General features: G+C 45.6%; 1 protein-coding gene across 1 annotated transcript; it reads left to right on the top strand.

The window, feature by feature from the left end:
* The first annotated feature begins 6968 nt into the window (after positions 1-6968).
* On the top strand, positions 6969-11114 carry LOC129719760 (uncharacterized protein K02A2.6-like). The gene is made up of 4 exons (XM_055671160.1): positions 6969-7676; positions 7760-8212; positions 8321-10151; positions 10210-11114. Exons 1-4 carry the CDS (start codon positions 6969-6971, stop codon positions 11112-11114), a joined length of 3897 nt encoding a protein of 1298 aa, XP_055527135.1.
* Positions 11115-15872: the final 4758 nt, after the last annotated feature.

The raw sequence follows: 15872 nt of genomic DNA, 5'->3' as shown, positions 1-15872 counted from the left end.
AACTTAGTATCAACGCCTTGTCAACTTAAAGGAAGACACCACGATCATCGAGCAACAAAGCAACAGGCTTGAAATCTACAGTTCACGCCGTCAGGGACAAGAAGAGTGCACCGTATCGGGGAAATTCTTCGAAGTAAGAAGGTAAGAAACCGAAGACACCATGTTGGCAGTGTGGTCAAATGCATTTTGTGATGGACTGCTTTTTCAACAACCACCTTTGCAAGGACTGCCACCGCATTGGCCACAAAGAAGGATACTGTTCCTGATCGAAGAAAACGAATCAAACGATGCAGATATCCTGAAGGCTCCTACTTTTAAAGATCCACCAGCTGAACATGAAGAAGTTCAGAAACTTTCTCCGTCACTATTAGAAGCTCCACCACAACTCATGGCCGAAGAACAACATACCCTTGTCCTTGACATCAGAGTGAAAAATTTGATTATTCTTTGTCCAACCTCGAATAGAAATAGATGTTCTTTAGTAAAAACTTTTAAGTTCATTTAAACCTGTGGACATATCAGTGATCAACACTTAATTTCATTATTTTATTAACACTTAACTAAACTAAACTGTAATTTAATTTACACAAAACGTACCGTAGAAAGATACAATAACAATATCGTTAAATAAAAACCATCTTCCTGCTTTCCCCTGCAAATCGCTCCAGCGCTAATTCAGTAAATTATTCACGATTGTTGTTAACCATCTGCCGATGAACACTCAGCAAACAGAGAGCACTCAACCGCTGTTCAACCATTGTTGACCTCAGCCAGGTTTTCACCCGACGTAATGTGCTGAACGGGCGTTCAATCGTGCATGATTCACAAGATAAAATTAGAATTATTTTTACAATTATTATTTTGATCTGGCTGATACTTTACACAGATGTTTGAATGGGCTAAAGATGTCATTTTGTTTATTGTTTATTTCTTTAGCCTCATCTAACTTCACAGTCTTAATGAGGGGTGATGGGGAAAAGCCTTTGTGTATAAACCTGAAGTTTCCAGATTTACAACAAACGCGTAAAAACCCCATATCTTTTGCACAATTTTACATAAAATTACTGTTACAGAATTACATAACACAATTACAATCAAATACATAAACAGTTTTGTCGGGAGAATAAAATTGTGCTTCTAACCCTTGGGTTGCTGTCTGGAACCTACGTAGTTAGGCGGTTTTCTCGGTTATGTTGCAGTGTGTACCGGAAAAAAGAGAACAGGAAGCAAATGCTTTCACGAGATAAAGCAGTAGACAGGGACTCACCTATTTCTGACAATAGACTCCAAATGGCGACATTTCAGTTTGTTTTTGAACACCTGTACTGATATAGTGTAATCGAATAGCTCGTGAACTTCATTGAATTGTCGACATATCGAAAATATCGGTTCATTTCGTCCGTATTCGGTTCTCCGGAACTCCAATCTCAGCGGCTCTCTCCGGCGTAGGGGAATTGATGGCACATACAAATTTAATTGGTCCAGTATTATAAGAGCGTCAACAACACCTAGTAACAGTTTTGCCGCGAATATTGCTCTGATGGAGTCACGCCTGCTGTAAAGTGTTTCCATTCCAAGAAGCCTGATGTCGTAATGCGATATGCTGGCTGCATTGTTCCATGGAAGCAGTCTGAGAGCAAACCTCGTGAATTTCTTCTGGACAGCTTCGAACCGGGCGATCCAAAGATCCGTATAAGGACTCCATACTACACATGCAGTCTCGAGTGATGATCGTACAAGTGAATAGTACAGTGATCGTAAACTGTACGGGTCGGTAAAATCTTTCATAGTCCGAATGATAAATCCCAGATTGCGATTTGCTTTTGCAATTACGCTTGAGTAATGGTCGCGAAAGGTGAAACTTGTGTCCAGGATGACCCCCAGATCCTTTACTGAATCTACACGCTCAAGTTGAGTGCCACAGATTTGGTAATCCCATATGATTGGTGCAGTTTTACGGGTAAACGATATAATACAACATTTTTGGGCGCTGATAGTCATGCGGTTTCTCAGGCACCAGTCTTGAAAGAGATCGATCATCCGCTGAAGTTCCTTGCAGTCTTCAATGTTCCGTATTATTAGATAAATTTTTAAGTCGTCGGCATACATTAAACTAGCTCGGGGTGGAAGCAAGCGGGATATGTCGTTGAAAAATAACGAGAATAATAATGGACCAAGGTTGCTACCTTGGGGAACGCCAGAGCTGTTTGTGAAATAATCGGATTTCACCGCAGCAAGCTTTACGCAAAGGCGGCGGTTAACCAGGTAAGATTCTAGCCAACGTGTGAGAAATGATGGGGCTCCTAGACGGTTTAGTTTTGCAATCAGTATTCGATGGTCAACACGGTCGAAAGCGGCCTTTAAATCAGTATATACTGTGTCTATTTGATCACCTTTTTCAATGTTCTTCAGGCAATATGACGTAAACTGAACAAGATTCGTGTCAATTGAACGCCCGGGAAAGAATCCGTGTTGATCCGGCGATATGTATGATTTGGAAGCAGAAAATATGATGTTTCCCACCAGAATCTCAAGTAGTTTGGAACCTGCGCAAAGCGATGTAATTCCGCGATAATTAGCCACATTACGTTTGTCTCCTTTTTTGTGGACAGGAAACATGAACGATTCTCTCCACAGTGTAGGGAATGTAGATTCTTCTCTCGAACGATTGCAGATAACAGTGAGCGGGAAACTGAGCGATTCGGCGCACTTTATTAAAATCAAAGACGGAAAGACGGACCAACAGCACTTGAAGGTTTCATTTTTTTGATTGCCTCAATGATGTCACGTTCAGAGAATCTGAAGTTGCCAATGTCCAGAACATCCCGCGGGACGTCCGCCAAAGCAGCGTCGATCAGCTGAGTGGAAATCGATTCTTGGAGAAAAACATCGGCAAAATGCTTCGCGAACAAGTTGCACATTCCTTCGCTTGTATTGGCTTCATCGTCATTTAGAAAAACTGTAGTAACTGTAGTTGGTAGACCATTGTCCTTCCGTTTTGTATTCATAAAAGACCAAAAACGCTTTGGGTACTGCTTGAGATTTGATTCCATGCGCCGGGTGTACCTTACATAAAGCAGTTTGTTATACGATCTATATCTGTGGCTAGCAATATTAAATATACGTTTTGTATTGGGAGTTCTCATATTAGTATATTGTTTCAGTGCCTCTGCTCTACGACGCTTCAAAATTCGTAAGAAATTGTTGGACCATGGTGGTTTTTCTCCGGGGAAGTGGAGCCGGAACGTAGTGGTGAAATGACTCATTGAGAACACTGACAAAAAACTCAACAGCACTGTCGACGTTTTGAACGTGCCGAAGAGAGCTCCAATCAGTATTGGTTAAGGCATAATTGAGAGCTTCAAAGTTAGTCCTGTTGAAGTCAAAATCTTTTATGACGTCGGCTGCTTCATATCGTAAAGGTTTGTTACATGCTACTGATATGGAAAGAGCAGGGTGACTTGGGTCTAGGTCGATCAAAGGATCGTCTACGGGAAGGACTGTGCACTTTGGGGTGGCGACGGCATTGATTAACACAAGGTCTAGAATGCGATCACGGCAGTTTTTGATGTAGTTAATCTGGTTCATGTCAAGTACGGAAAATCCGTCAGGAAGGCAGCAGCTGGTTTGTGCAAAACTAGAGCAATTGGGATCAGCTTACAAGAATCCTGAAGAAGCGATTGACCAGCCAAGGCCAGGCTGATTATAATCTCCCAAAAGAAGATGGTAGTCACAGGATTGCAAGGAGTTGTTGATATCTTGTGCAGATCGCAAATGCTTCTCCAAGGTTCTAACATCGCTAGAAAAATCCGGGGATAAATATACTGCACCGATAGCAATCACACTGTCATTCATATTCACCCATAAACATTCACCCAAAGATGCTCAACGGAATTGTCGATAGATATTGTGGGCAAAGCTGCGCTTAGTCGGTTCGTAACAGCTATTATTACGCCACCGCCTCGTTTTTTCTTAGAGGTGTTAGAATTGCGATCATTACGAAACACAGTGAATCGGTTTCCAAACAGCTGTGGCGAGCAGAAGTGGTCGTTTAGCCATGACTCAGTGATGACAATGACGTCATAGTTTGACTCGGATGCGGCAAGAAAAAAGTCATTAACTTTGGTTCTCAATCCTCTAGCGTTTTGATAGTACACGGCTTACCGTGTTGTTCTCGTTGGTATGTGTCGAAGTTGAGCGGAAGAGACCTTGGTTTGATGATGAATCGGAGTTTGTAGCATGGAATGGAAACGAACTATCACAATGTGCGGGATCTGAAGGCGCCTCGGCGGGACATATACTATCTGTCACATTACCTGACGGAATGAAAGTTGCTTCCTCGTTGGGTATCAACAGTAAGGCTGACAAAGTAAGTGTTGACTCTGGAAGGGAAGCCGAATGTTGTCCGGGTACAACGTTCTGTAGATTGAAAACGCTATCAAACAGTGCAGAGTCTGATCCCGCTTCGGCAGGACATATACATGTAGAATTACCTGGGCAAACTGGAATGCGCGGTGTCATCAGGAAATTCTCTGGTTGCTAGCTTGTGTAGTCGATACGTTGCTTCGCCAATTTGAGCCGTTTTTTGTTGAGCGGGCAGTTGCGACTCCACGCGGCGTGGTCAATGTCGATTGGTTCTTCATCTTGCTTGCGGAGACGGTTTTGTTCCTTGCAATTAATGCACACTTTAGTTTGGGACGGGCAATCACGAACGTTATGCTCTCCGGAACACTTAGGGCAGCAGAAAGCATTTCGACAGGAAGATGATTTATGGCCGAATTGCGAGCATTTGAAGCAGCGCATAGCGTCGACAACTTCGTAGACCTGACATCGTTCCCATTCTACATAGACATACCGTGATTTAATCAATGAGTCAAAAGCCACTGCGTTACATTCTAACACAGCAGTGTACGATTTACCAGACGTGCTGTTTATTTCATTTATTCGTAGCAGCTTCAACTCAGCCAAGTCAGGTAGACGATTTTGTTTTTTTAGCTGATCAACTAAGTTGGTGGGTTTCTCAGAGATGCCAACAACTTTTACTCGAGGTCTCAGTGGTTTCTGAGTGTCGACTTCGTATTTGTCAGAAAGAGATTCACGAGCGACACGCACCATGTCTTTGGCAAGCTCGTTTGAATCGCATCGAACAACCACTTCGCCATGGTCACGATAGCGCACATCTTTAACCGCATAGGAAATTGGGTTGAATGTGCTACGCACGTCGCGTTTTGTGTCAACTGATTGTGTGTCAACTGATTGATTCTGCCTGGGTTTGAAAACCACAGTTTGTTCAAATATAGTCAGTTGTTTTGACTTAGGTACTTGGTCCGGAGGTAATGCTGGCGGTAGGCGTGCAAGGATTGCTTGCTAGTGGCTTCAAAGAATCGATTATACGTCTTCTTCCAGACCGCAATGATCCTGCTAAAGACTCAGTGGCATCGGTTTCAGCTGACGCAGGTTTGGCTTGTTGGGCAGGAACTTTTCGAACATTTTGGACTGTTGATTGTACATTCTTCCCAGCAACATCAGCATTAGACTGCACCGTGACCGAGGCGCAATTTTTAACATCATCAATAGACTTTTGCACAGTTGAAAGCAGACGATTTTCGAATGCATCGAGCTGTTCTTTTAGAACCAGTGTGGGGAATGGGAAAACGGACTATTGGATAACCCCTCGGTTAGCTCTCGCTTGCTATAAAACATGAGCCACAGGGCTGATAACATCATCTGCTCGTGTGAAGATCGGTTCCTCTTCGGCTGTCCATGCTTCGGCCCGTTGACTCGGGTTGTGCGGTCGGTTTGGGCCTCGATTGTGCTGCGCTGCGAGCCCAAACTCGGCCTCTTTCACTGTCGATCGTCGAACGGGTAAGTCCTGTCTGCGGGTTCTGGGCTGATTCTCACGTGGCGCAGCGGGGTTTCCACAATGGCGAACGTGACAGGTTTGTTTCTGTTCTATAAGGAAACAAATAATTTCCGAGTGCCTTCTAGTTTTTTTAGCCACAGCGGGAAATCAGCCGTAGAGCCCACAGTCAGGAACTTCGAGTGCATTGAGCGACTGTGAGAATATTGTGAGACAATTTTTTGTTCGTTTTTTTTTAGATTGTATAGTGATTTTCAAGCTACTGCTACGAATAGTGCTTAGATTAGCGAAAAATAATAATTGTGTGATATTGTGAAGACTGCTGGATTCTGGAGGTAAGATCAAATTGAAGCGGCTTTACCGAAATAAGAGGTAGAATGTATATTTCAGTGTGGCTTGTGTGGAGTTTGATTTGCTAGTTTATTTTTCCTTCCATCTTGCAAATTTAGTTTTTTCATGCTTTTTGCAAATGGCGTTCATCCTATCCAAAAAAATTAAGCCAGGAAGTTGATTTCATTTTTGATGTTTACAGTGCAGTCATTTGGTTGTTTCGAATGATAGCTAAATCAAGCTGAATATTAATGGTTCGGTACGACCATTGGAAAATGAAACGAATTGATGACGCGGTGTGAACATTTTGAAGTAGAGTAATGGTTCGGTACGACCATTGAGTAAAAAATCTGGAAATGGTGCGGTACGACCATTAGTAGATCGAAAAGAATGGCTCGGTACGACCATTAGTGGATCAAAAGGAATGGTTTGGTACGACTATTTCAAAGAAATGGCTTGGTGGTACCGTCATTATAAAGAAAACTGTTTCGGTACGACCATTGCTCGATTGCTTGTTTAGTTCGATATAGAAAAATAATAATAAAGGAAGAAAATATTAGGTTTTTTTTACACAACATGACATAACTCCAAATAACGACGAGTTTGTTTTGTATTAATATACCTAACATGAATGTTAACAAAACTACTGCAACTCTACACAAGTAAGCCAATTGCAAGTTTTTTTTATTGTCAGACAAACATAACTCGGAGCACTAGCAAAATTTTGCTGAGATCGTATGTTTTTTTCTCTTCCTCTGGCATTTTTGCAGCATACAGTATGCCAGGGGGAAAATATGTACGGGCGATCGTTGATCCCGATGAAAACTGCAGTGTCAGAGGGGATTTCTCAGAAGAGGAATATATTGATTCGGAAGAAGAGACGCAAGAACCTCAGCCTGGCCCCTCGAAACTGTCATCAAAGTACGATGAAAATTTTGGTAGTCGGAGTACTCAGCAAACAGTAGCAGAGCACTCCCACCGAAATCTGCTTGATAGGCTGGAGCGCATGGAACAGACAGTTTATCGAATGTCTGATCAACGACACGAGCATCAGTCAGGGGTAACTGCAGCACAGCAGTGGCTCGGCGAAAGAGGCATACAAGGTCAACAGTCGAACGATTCGGAAGCTCATTTACCAAGTACGAAGACAGACAATACCGGAGGAGTACGCTGGGACATTCGCCCGTTTCCCCAAGGAATACCTACAAGCAAGTTGTGGGTAGAATGGTACCGATTCAAATCAAATCTTGAAATCGCTGTGGATCTGAACAACGTCAGTGACGGTAACCGAGCAAAACTACTATATTTGATGATGGGTGACCAGCTGCAGGGCCTAGTCACTGCGGCCAAACTGTGTCCAAGTTTCAAAGATCCCCGTTGCTATTCGGCTCTCATGCAAAATGTTGGCACATATCTGCGATCGTTGGTTGATACTACAGCCGAGCATGAAGAGTTTACCCGCCTCAAGCAGGAATCTAACGAATCGGTAGTGGCATTTTATGCTCGAATCGTTTCTATATATCTATTTGCGGGTATGGAAACGACGAAGGTAGATTCATTCGCTCGCAGATTCTTCAGGGAATGAGTAACCGAGATGTTGCTAACACAGCTAGAACCTACAACCATGATACTCAACTGATTGTTCAGGCTGCCACACGTGCCGAGGCTTTTGGCATTTACGCGGGTCCTCCCACGGTTGAAGATGAAAGAATGGAAGTCAGGACTGCTTCAAGTCAACAGCGCTCAACCCCGAAGAGATCTTCAAGCGAATGGAACACACAGCAACGAGGACGCGGCTATGATCGATACAAGCGCTCAAACCGTGGTGGTACGCAGGTTGGACGTCGCAATCGCTGTTTCAGATGCAATCGGCTGAAGCATGACGGAAGAGAGTGTCCAGCTATATACAAGAACTGCAACACCTGTAACCAACGCGGCCACTTCTCCGTCACCTGTCGCAAGAAGAATTTGAATAATCTCGATTTCCCAGAGTGTGCTGACGAGCACGTTAACGCCGTAAAGGTATGACCGTTTCCTTTTTCTTTTTAAATAAAGGCGAAGACGCGATGAAGATTCCAACATGTTTTGAGAGTATTGATTTTACATTCACACCTTGTTTCTCATTTGCAGTCAATCAACTCACTATCGTTAACTGATGTATTATTCGATTGTCGCGTGGGTTTATCGGAACCAATATCATTCCTCATAGATTCGGGAGCGGATGCAAATGTAATTGGTGGTAATGACTGGAAGTGTCTGGAACCGCAGTGGGATGATCGCTCTGTAAACTTAGAATTTGTTGATTTTTTTGAGCACCCTGATTTGAGAGCGTATGCAGCCGATCAACCAATGGTTGTTTCAAAGGTTTTCTGGGCAAATGTGGAAGTCAGTGGGCTCTGCAAACCAGTAGTGCGTGCTAAATTTTTGGTGGTTTCAAAAGGTCGCAGATCACTGCTGGGTCGAGAAACCGCCAGTGATCTCAAGCTGCTGCAAGTTGGAGAAGCCGTAAACAGTTCTGAGCTTGATGACACAGTCAGAACGTTTCCCAAGATCCCCGGAATAAAGATTAAATTTAGCATCGATAGGTCCGTCCCACCGGTGCGAAACGCCTACTTCAATGTTCCCGCTGCATTCAGAGAAGCAGCAAGGCTAAGACTCGATGACATGGAGGCCCAGGGAATTATCGAAAAAGTCACGACAGCTCCCGAATGGATCAGCGGAATGTCGGCTGTTCCGAAAGGGCGGGATGACTTCCGTTTGGTCGTCAATATGCGAGCCCCGAATAAAGCCATTAAAAGGGAATATTTCCGAATGCCAATGTTAAACGAAATGAAAAGTAAACTACACGGAGCCAAGTACTTTTCTAAACTGGACCTCTCGAGCGCCTACTACCACCTGGAGCTGAGTCAGGAATCCAGAGAACTAACCACATTCCTGTCTGAAACCGGGATGTATCGCTTCACAAGGTTGATGTTCGGAGTCAACTGTGCTCCGGAGATTTTCCAAAGAGAGATGTCCCGGATTTTGGAAGGAATCGAAAACGTCATTGTGTATATTGATGACATCTTGATGTTTGCTGACACTTTGGAAACCCTCAGGAAGACCGTGGCTCGAGTACTCAAGGTGCTAAGAGAAAACAACCTTACGTTGAATACAGCCAAGTGCCAATTCGACCAAGAACGAATCAAATTCTTGGGTCACGAGTTGAACAAGGATGGCTTCCACGTGGACGAAGTCAAGGTGGCTCACATTCGAAACTTTCGAGAGCCCTCTACTACATCAGAACTACATAATTTCCTGGGGCTGGCATCCTTCGTCAGCCCATACATAAAAAACTTCGCGGACCTAACCAACCCATTATGGCAAGTGGCGACAGCTCACACATGGCAATGGGGCCCAGATCAAGCTAAGGCATTCGAGAAGACCAAAGGCAAAATAGCAAGTTGTACTGTTGCACTGGGTTATTTTTCGGAGGATGATACAACCGTTCTCTACACTGACGCTTCCCCCAATGCGCTGGGAGCTGTGCTAACCCAAGAAGGCAGAGATGGGACACGACGAGTGATAAGTTTCGCCTCAAAAGCACTAACTATCTCGGAAAAAAAGTATGCTCAGAACCAAAGAGTAGCGCTTGGTTCCGTATGGGCTGTTGAGCATTTTAGCTTCTTCCTTCTTGGAAGACATTTTGTACTACGGACAGACGCTCGCGGCGTGAGCTTCATTTTAAACAGATACAGAGAAAACTCCAAACGAGCGTTAACCAGGGCAAATGGATGGGCGTTAAGATTAAGCCCGTACAACTACAAGGTTGAATTTATCCGTGGTAGAGAGAATATCGCAGACCCTTCATTTCGTCTCTGCCACGTCATGCCAGATGAGCCATTCGATGAAAATTCTAGCCCGTGGGAGCTTGCGGCTCTTGAAGCAAACAGTGTGGATTTTGTAACAGAGGGTGAAATCCGTGAGGCGAATCAAAGCAAATCAAGACGCAACCCTAACCGAAGTCTCCGTTGCCATAGAGTCAGGAGAATGGCCAGGTCATCTGAACTGGTTTCGTTCAGTGAAAGACGAACTGTATCTGAAGAATGGGATTGTTCTGAAGGGAGGTCGAGTGGTAATCCCCGAATCGCTGCGAGAGAAAACGCTGAGAGTAGCTCACGAAGGTCATCCATTGACAGCTAAACTGAAGGCCATACTACGGGAGCGCGTATGGTGGCCCGGAATGCCAGGAGATGCCGAAAAGTGGGTCAAATCCTGCCAACATTGCGCAGTCAACGGTAGACCAGAGAAACCTTCTCCGATGAAGCGTACCGTAGTCCCAAGGACTGCCTGGGAGACCATTGCTCTGGATTTTAATGGCCCTTACGTCAAGTTCGGAGGAATATATATCCTCGTTATCGTCGATTACCGTTCACGATACCTTATCGCCCGGCCCGTCAAGTCGACTAGCTTCGAGGTGACGAAACGAGTGCTAGAAGAAATCTTTGATAAAGAAGGTTTTCCGGAGAGCATGAAAAGTGATAACGGGCCCCCATTTAACGGGGAAGACTATAAACAATATTGTCACGAGCGGGGGATTAAAACCATTTTTTCAACACCTTTCTTCCCGCAACAAAACGGTTTGGTTGAAAATTACATGAAAGTAATCAACAAATCCATGGCCATAGCGGTCTCCACTGGCTCAGATTATAATGAAGAACTACAAGCTGCTATTCGAGCGCACAATTCCGCATCTCACACCGTAACAAAAGTTCCTCCCGAGGAAATCATGCGAGGTAGAAGAATCAAACGTGGATTGCCTCTCTTTGATCGTGGTCAAACAAATCACGACGACGACGCTCTCAACAAGAGGGATCGTGAAATGAAACTGAAAGCCAAGGAGCGGGAGGACATTCGAAGTGGTGCCCGGAAATGCCAACTGTAACCTGGAGATACGGTGATCATAGAACGGCAGTTGCGGTCAAAAGGCATTTCGCGATTTGGCACACAACGATATACAGTGATGGAAGAAAGGAATGGAAACTTGTTGCTTACAGATGATGATGGGCGCACATTAAAACGACACGTCTCCCAGACAAAGAAGGTGTCTGAATGGCGTGATCAACCGAGATCTACGGGCAGATCCCATCAAGAGGACAAAAATAACAAACCGCTTGAACGAGCTGTTAGGGACAGAAGAAGTCCCAAGTATTTGCAAGGTTTTGTTCGCAATTTTGATACCATCCAACACTGGCATAAGTAAAATAAATGATGATTTCTGGTTTTCGATTATATATACTTATGCTTTAACAATTTGTTGTGGTTTGCTTGTTTCGGGTTATTTGAATGTTCCTTTTCCACTTTTCTTTCTTGTAAGAAGAGGAGAGATGTGGGGAATGGGAAAACGGACTATTGGATAACCCCTCGGTTAGCTCTCGCTTGCTATAAAACATGAGCCACAGGGCTGATAACATCATCTGCTCGGGTGAAGATCGGTTCCTCTTCGGCTGTCCATGCTTCGGCCCGTTGACTCGGGTTGTGCGGTCGGTTTGGGCCTCGATTGTGCTGCGAGCCCAAACTCGGCCTCTTTCACTGTCGATCGTCGAACGGGTAAAGGACTATTCCCACTGCTTCCGTTCTGGGACCGGGCCGGGACCGGGCTCGTCCGGGACTTTTCATGCATTCACACTGCGCCGTGCTTGTACCGTGCCTGCACTGCGCTCTGGCTGAGAAATGTTGATGTGTGTATGTGAAAGAACGTCTTTCTCTTTTTTTCATACCGCAGCTCACTCCGCGCGAAATATGTCACTACAACATACACGCATCCACCCGAGTGCCTTCCGTGCACTCTCCGGCCAATACAAAGTATCGTCGGCAACGATAGTTTTTCTCTCGCACTGCGGCAGCACGACGGCAACTCAACGCTGTCCCGGTCTGGGCACGGCGCGTCGGTGTGAATGCGTTCATAAGAACGCATGCAATCAATCTCAAACGAGCCCGGACGACACGCGGAACAGCCACGGCCCGGTCCCGGCCCGGTCCCGGAACGGAAGCAGTGGGAATATCCCTTAAGTCCTGTCTGCGGGTTCTGGGCTGATTCTCACGTGGCGCAGCGGGGTTTCCACAACCAGATTTAATTTTGATTCACTGGCTGTCACACAGCCTTCCAATTTTTCCACTTTCAGGAGCAAATCTGTGCATTTCAGCAGTATGTCATTCAGGCAGGTTAAATTCTTTCTGCACTCAAAGCAAAAGTAATTCAGCGCAACATTTGTTTTCATAGCAGAAACAGCAGAGACTGACAAATCACAGCATTTCGAGTGGTCAATTTGCTCGCAGCCGCCGAAACAAAAGATACGGTCAGCCTAATTAATAATCAGATCAGAGCACACATTGCACTGTACAGCAGTCATTGTAGGGACAAAACCGGCAGTTGCGGCTGCCCGAGAGCGGGCTTTAGAGAACAATACCTTCTCCAAATAGATCACCACAGCACTTGATACGTGTTAAAATGAGATGAATTTTCTGCAAAAACTCAGTTTATATTGTAAAACACAGGTGACGAACTATCAACCGCGAATTAGAATAGACAGATGTTTTGATTGCGATAACATCCAACGACTAAACGTTACAAAACTAAGTAATAAACGAATAAAATTGATCACGACTATAATCAGAGTGACTGTCTCTGTTTACATTTCTCTCTTGATGCCATTTTGTGCTAATAGAGTTATTTAAAAAAATTCTGCAGCAATGTCAACAACTAGGGGGAGGGAGGGGGCAACGGCAAAAGGACAACGATTGTTGGAAACTCGGTACTTGGAATATAAGGACTCTACTCGAACCGGCACGCGCAAGTATCCTGGCTAGAGAGCTGCGGAAGGTGAATGTGGAGGTTGCAGCTATCCAAGAGGTGGCCGAAATCGGGAGAACGCGAATTCCGAGCAGTAGATCCTATTACGGACACTTCATATAAGTACCACATCTACTATAGCGGCGGCGTGAAAGCAGAAAGAGGAGTCGGTTTCGTGCTAATTGGAAAACAGATGAAGCGTGCCATTAGATGGAGGCCGATCAGTGACCGTATATGCGTGTTGAGAAATAAGGGCAAATTCTTCAACTACAGCCTAATAAATGTGTACGCACCGACCAGCCGACGAAAAGGAGGATTTCTATGAGCTCCTGGAAAAGACATACAATGAGTGCCCAGGACACGGTATAAAGATTGTCATTGGAGATGCAAATGTACAGATCGGGCAGAAAGACTTCTTCGCCCCGTAACTGGTAGGGAAAGCTTCCACTCTACTACGAACGACAATGGCCTGAACATACGTAAGCACACCTGGATGCACCCAAATGGAGAGCTTTGCTCTCAAATTGACCACGTTCTGATTGATGGACGACACTTTTCAGACGTTACAGACGTGAGGTCGTCCAGAGGACCGAACGTTGACTCGGATCACTATCTCGTAGTAGCCAAAATCCGCGCCCGGCTGTCCAACGTGTTGAAATCCAAGGCAACGAGGAGGATGCAGTTGAACATCCAGCGGCTATCAACTGAGAGAGTAGCTGCAGAGTACTCGCAGAAGGTTGATGAACGGATTGGGGAAAGAGTTGAAGGGAACCTGAATGAACAGTGGAGGCACATCCACAGTTCGATCAGCACTACAGCGCGAGAAGTGTTGGGTACAACTGCGGCAGCTGCGCCCAATGAGTGGTTTGACGCTGAGTGCCAGCGAGTAACGGAAGAACCGCGCCAGGGGTCACATGTTGGCCACGGCTGTGACTCGTCAGAACATAAGTAGATATCGAGATGCAAGAGCCGCTGAAAAGAGACTCCATCGCCGGAAGAAACGACAGCATTGGGAGCGTTTTCTTGCGGAGGCGGAGGTTGCTTCTCCAGGCACGATGCGAGGAGCTTCTACAAGAAGGTCAACGGAATCAGGAATCGAAACGTGTCAGCCCCTGTCATGTGCAACGATAGGGAGAAAGAACCTGATAACCGATAAAACAGAGGTGGCTAGGCGTTGGAAGGAACACTTCAGTGTGCTGTTGAACGGTGAGGGAAACAGTGGAGTCGGAAGGGGCAGGATGACTATTGAGAATGATGGTCAAGCTGTGGATCCACCATCCATGGACGAGGTGAAGAAAGCAGTAGAAGAGCTGAGAAACTGCAAGGCAGCCGGGAAGGACGGCATTCCCGAAGAACTCTTCAAAGTCGGGAGCGAACAGCTGTATCGTGCCATCCATCGGATCATGCTGAGAGTGTGGTCTGATGAAGAATTGCCCTCGGACTGGTTGGAGGGTCTCATATGCCCGATCTACAAAAAAGGTCATCGCCTGGACTGTAGCAATTATCGGGGCATAGCTCTTCTCAATACCGTGTACAAAATTCTCTCCCGCATCCTGTTCCACAGACTAAGGCCGTTGCAAGAGACCTTTGTTAGCGAGTACCAATGCGGTTTTCGAGGGGGACGCTCCACGACGGACCAAATGTTTACCTTGCGACAAATCCTCGAGAAAATTTCGAGAATTCAACTTGCAGACGCACCATCTGTTCATCACTTCAGGGCAGCGTACGATTCAGTTAAGAGAAATGAGTTATGGCAGATTATGATCGAACATGGCTTCCTAACAAAGCTGATTAGGCTGATACGTGCCACCCTTGAAGGTTCTTCATCAAGCGTCAGGATAGCTGGTGAGATATCGGACTCATTCGTGACGTTAGATGGTTTGAAGCAGGGTGACGGGCTGTCGAACTTATTGTTCAACATCGCATTGGAAGGTGCTATACGGAGGGCTGGTGTGCAGAGAAGCGGCACCATCATTACGAAGTCGCACATGCTTCTCGGTTTTGCGGACGATATCGACATCATTGGTATCAACCGTAGAGCTGTGGAAGAGGCCTTCGGACCTCTCAGGAGAGAAGCTGCGAGATTAGGGCTTGTCATAAACTCTGCCAAAACGAAATACATGGTGGCTGGCAGAGTGCGTGGTAGTCCGTCGGAGGTTGGTGCTGCGGTGGAATTTGTTTACCTGGGAACATTAGTGACATGTGACAACGAGGTTGGCCTTGAGATAAAGAGGCGGATAGCAGCCGCAAACAGGGCCTTTTACGGATTACGTAACCAGCTAAGGTCCCACAGTCTGAAAATCCGTACTAAACTTGCACTCTATGAAACACTGATTCTTCCCTCTACGGCCATGAATCATGGACGCTGGAAGAGGCTGATCGGCGAGCTCTTGGTGTTTTTGAGCGTAGGATTTTGCTACAATCCTTGGCGGCAAACTAGAAAATGGTGTTTGGCGCAGACGCATGAACCATGAAGTGTACCAGGCATAAAAATCGGCGAATATAGTCAAGCGGATGAAACACGGCAGGCTTCAGTGGGCTGGGCATGTAGCGAGAATGCCGGATGAGCGTCAAGCGAAGGCTATATTTAGCAGGAATCCCGATAGAGGTCGTCGACTTCGGGGTAGACCCCGCACTCGTTGGATGTGTGCTGTCGACGAGGATGCACGCGAAATAGGTGTTAGGGGCGGTTGGAGGATAGCAGCCCAAGACCGAGGGACATGGCGACGTATTCTGGATTCGGCACTGGATCGATAATCGGTCTGTCGCCTTGAAAGTAAAAGTAAGAGATAAATTCAATAGCATTCGAAGAGCAAACGTGCGTGACGGGCGGCTGAATTTTTTTTTTTA

This window comes from Wyeomyia smithii, chromosome 2 (genome assembly GCF_029784165.1).
Source record: "Wyeomyia smithii strain HCP4-BCI-WySm-NY-G18 chromosome 2, ASM2978416v1, whole genome shotgun sequence".
Lineage (NCBI taxonomy): Eukaryota > Metazoa > Arthropoda > Insecta > Diptera > Culicidae > Wyeomyia > Wyeomyia smithii.
Note: the sequence above shows the minus strand (reverse complement) of the source record. Positions and strands in the feature narration are given on the sequence as shown.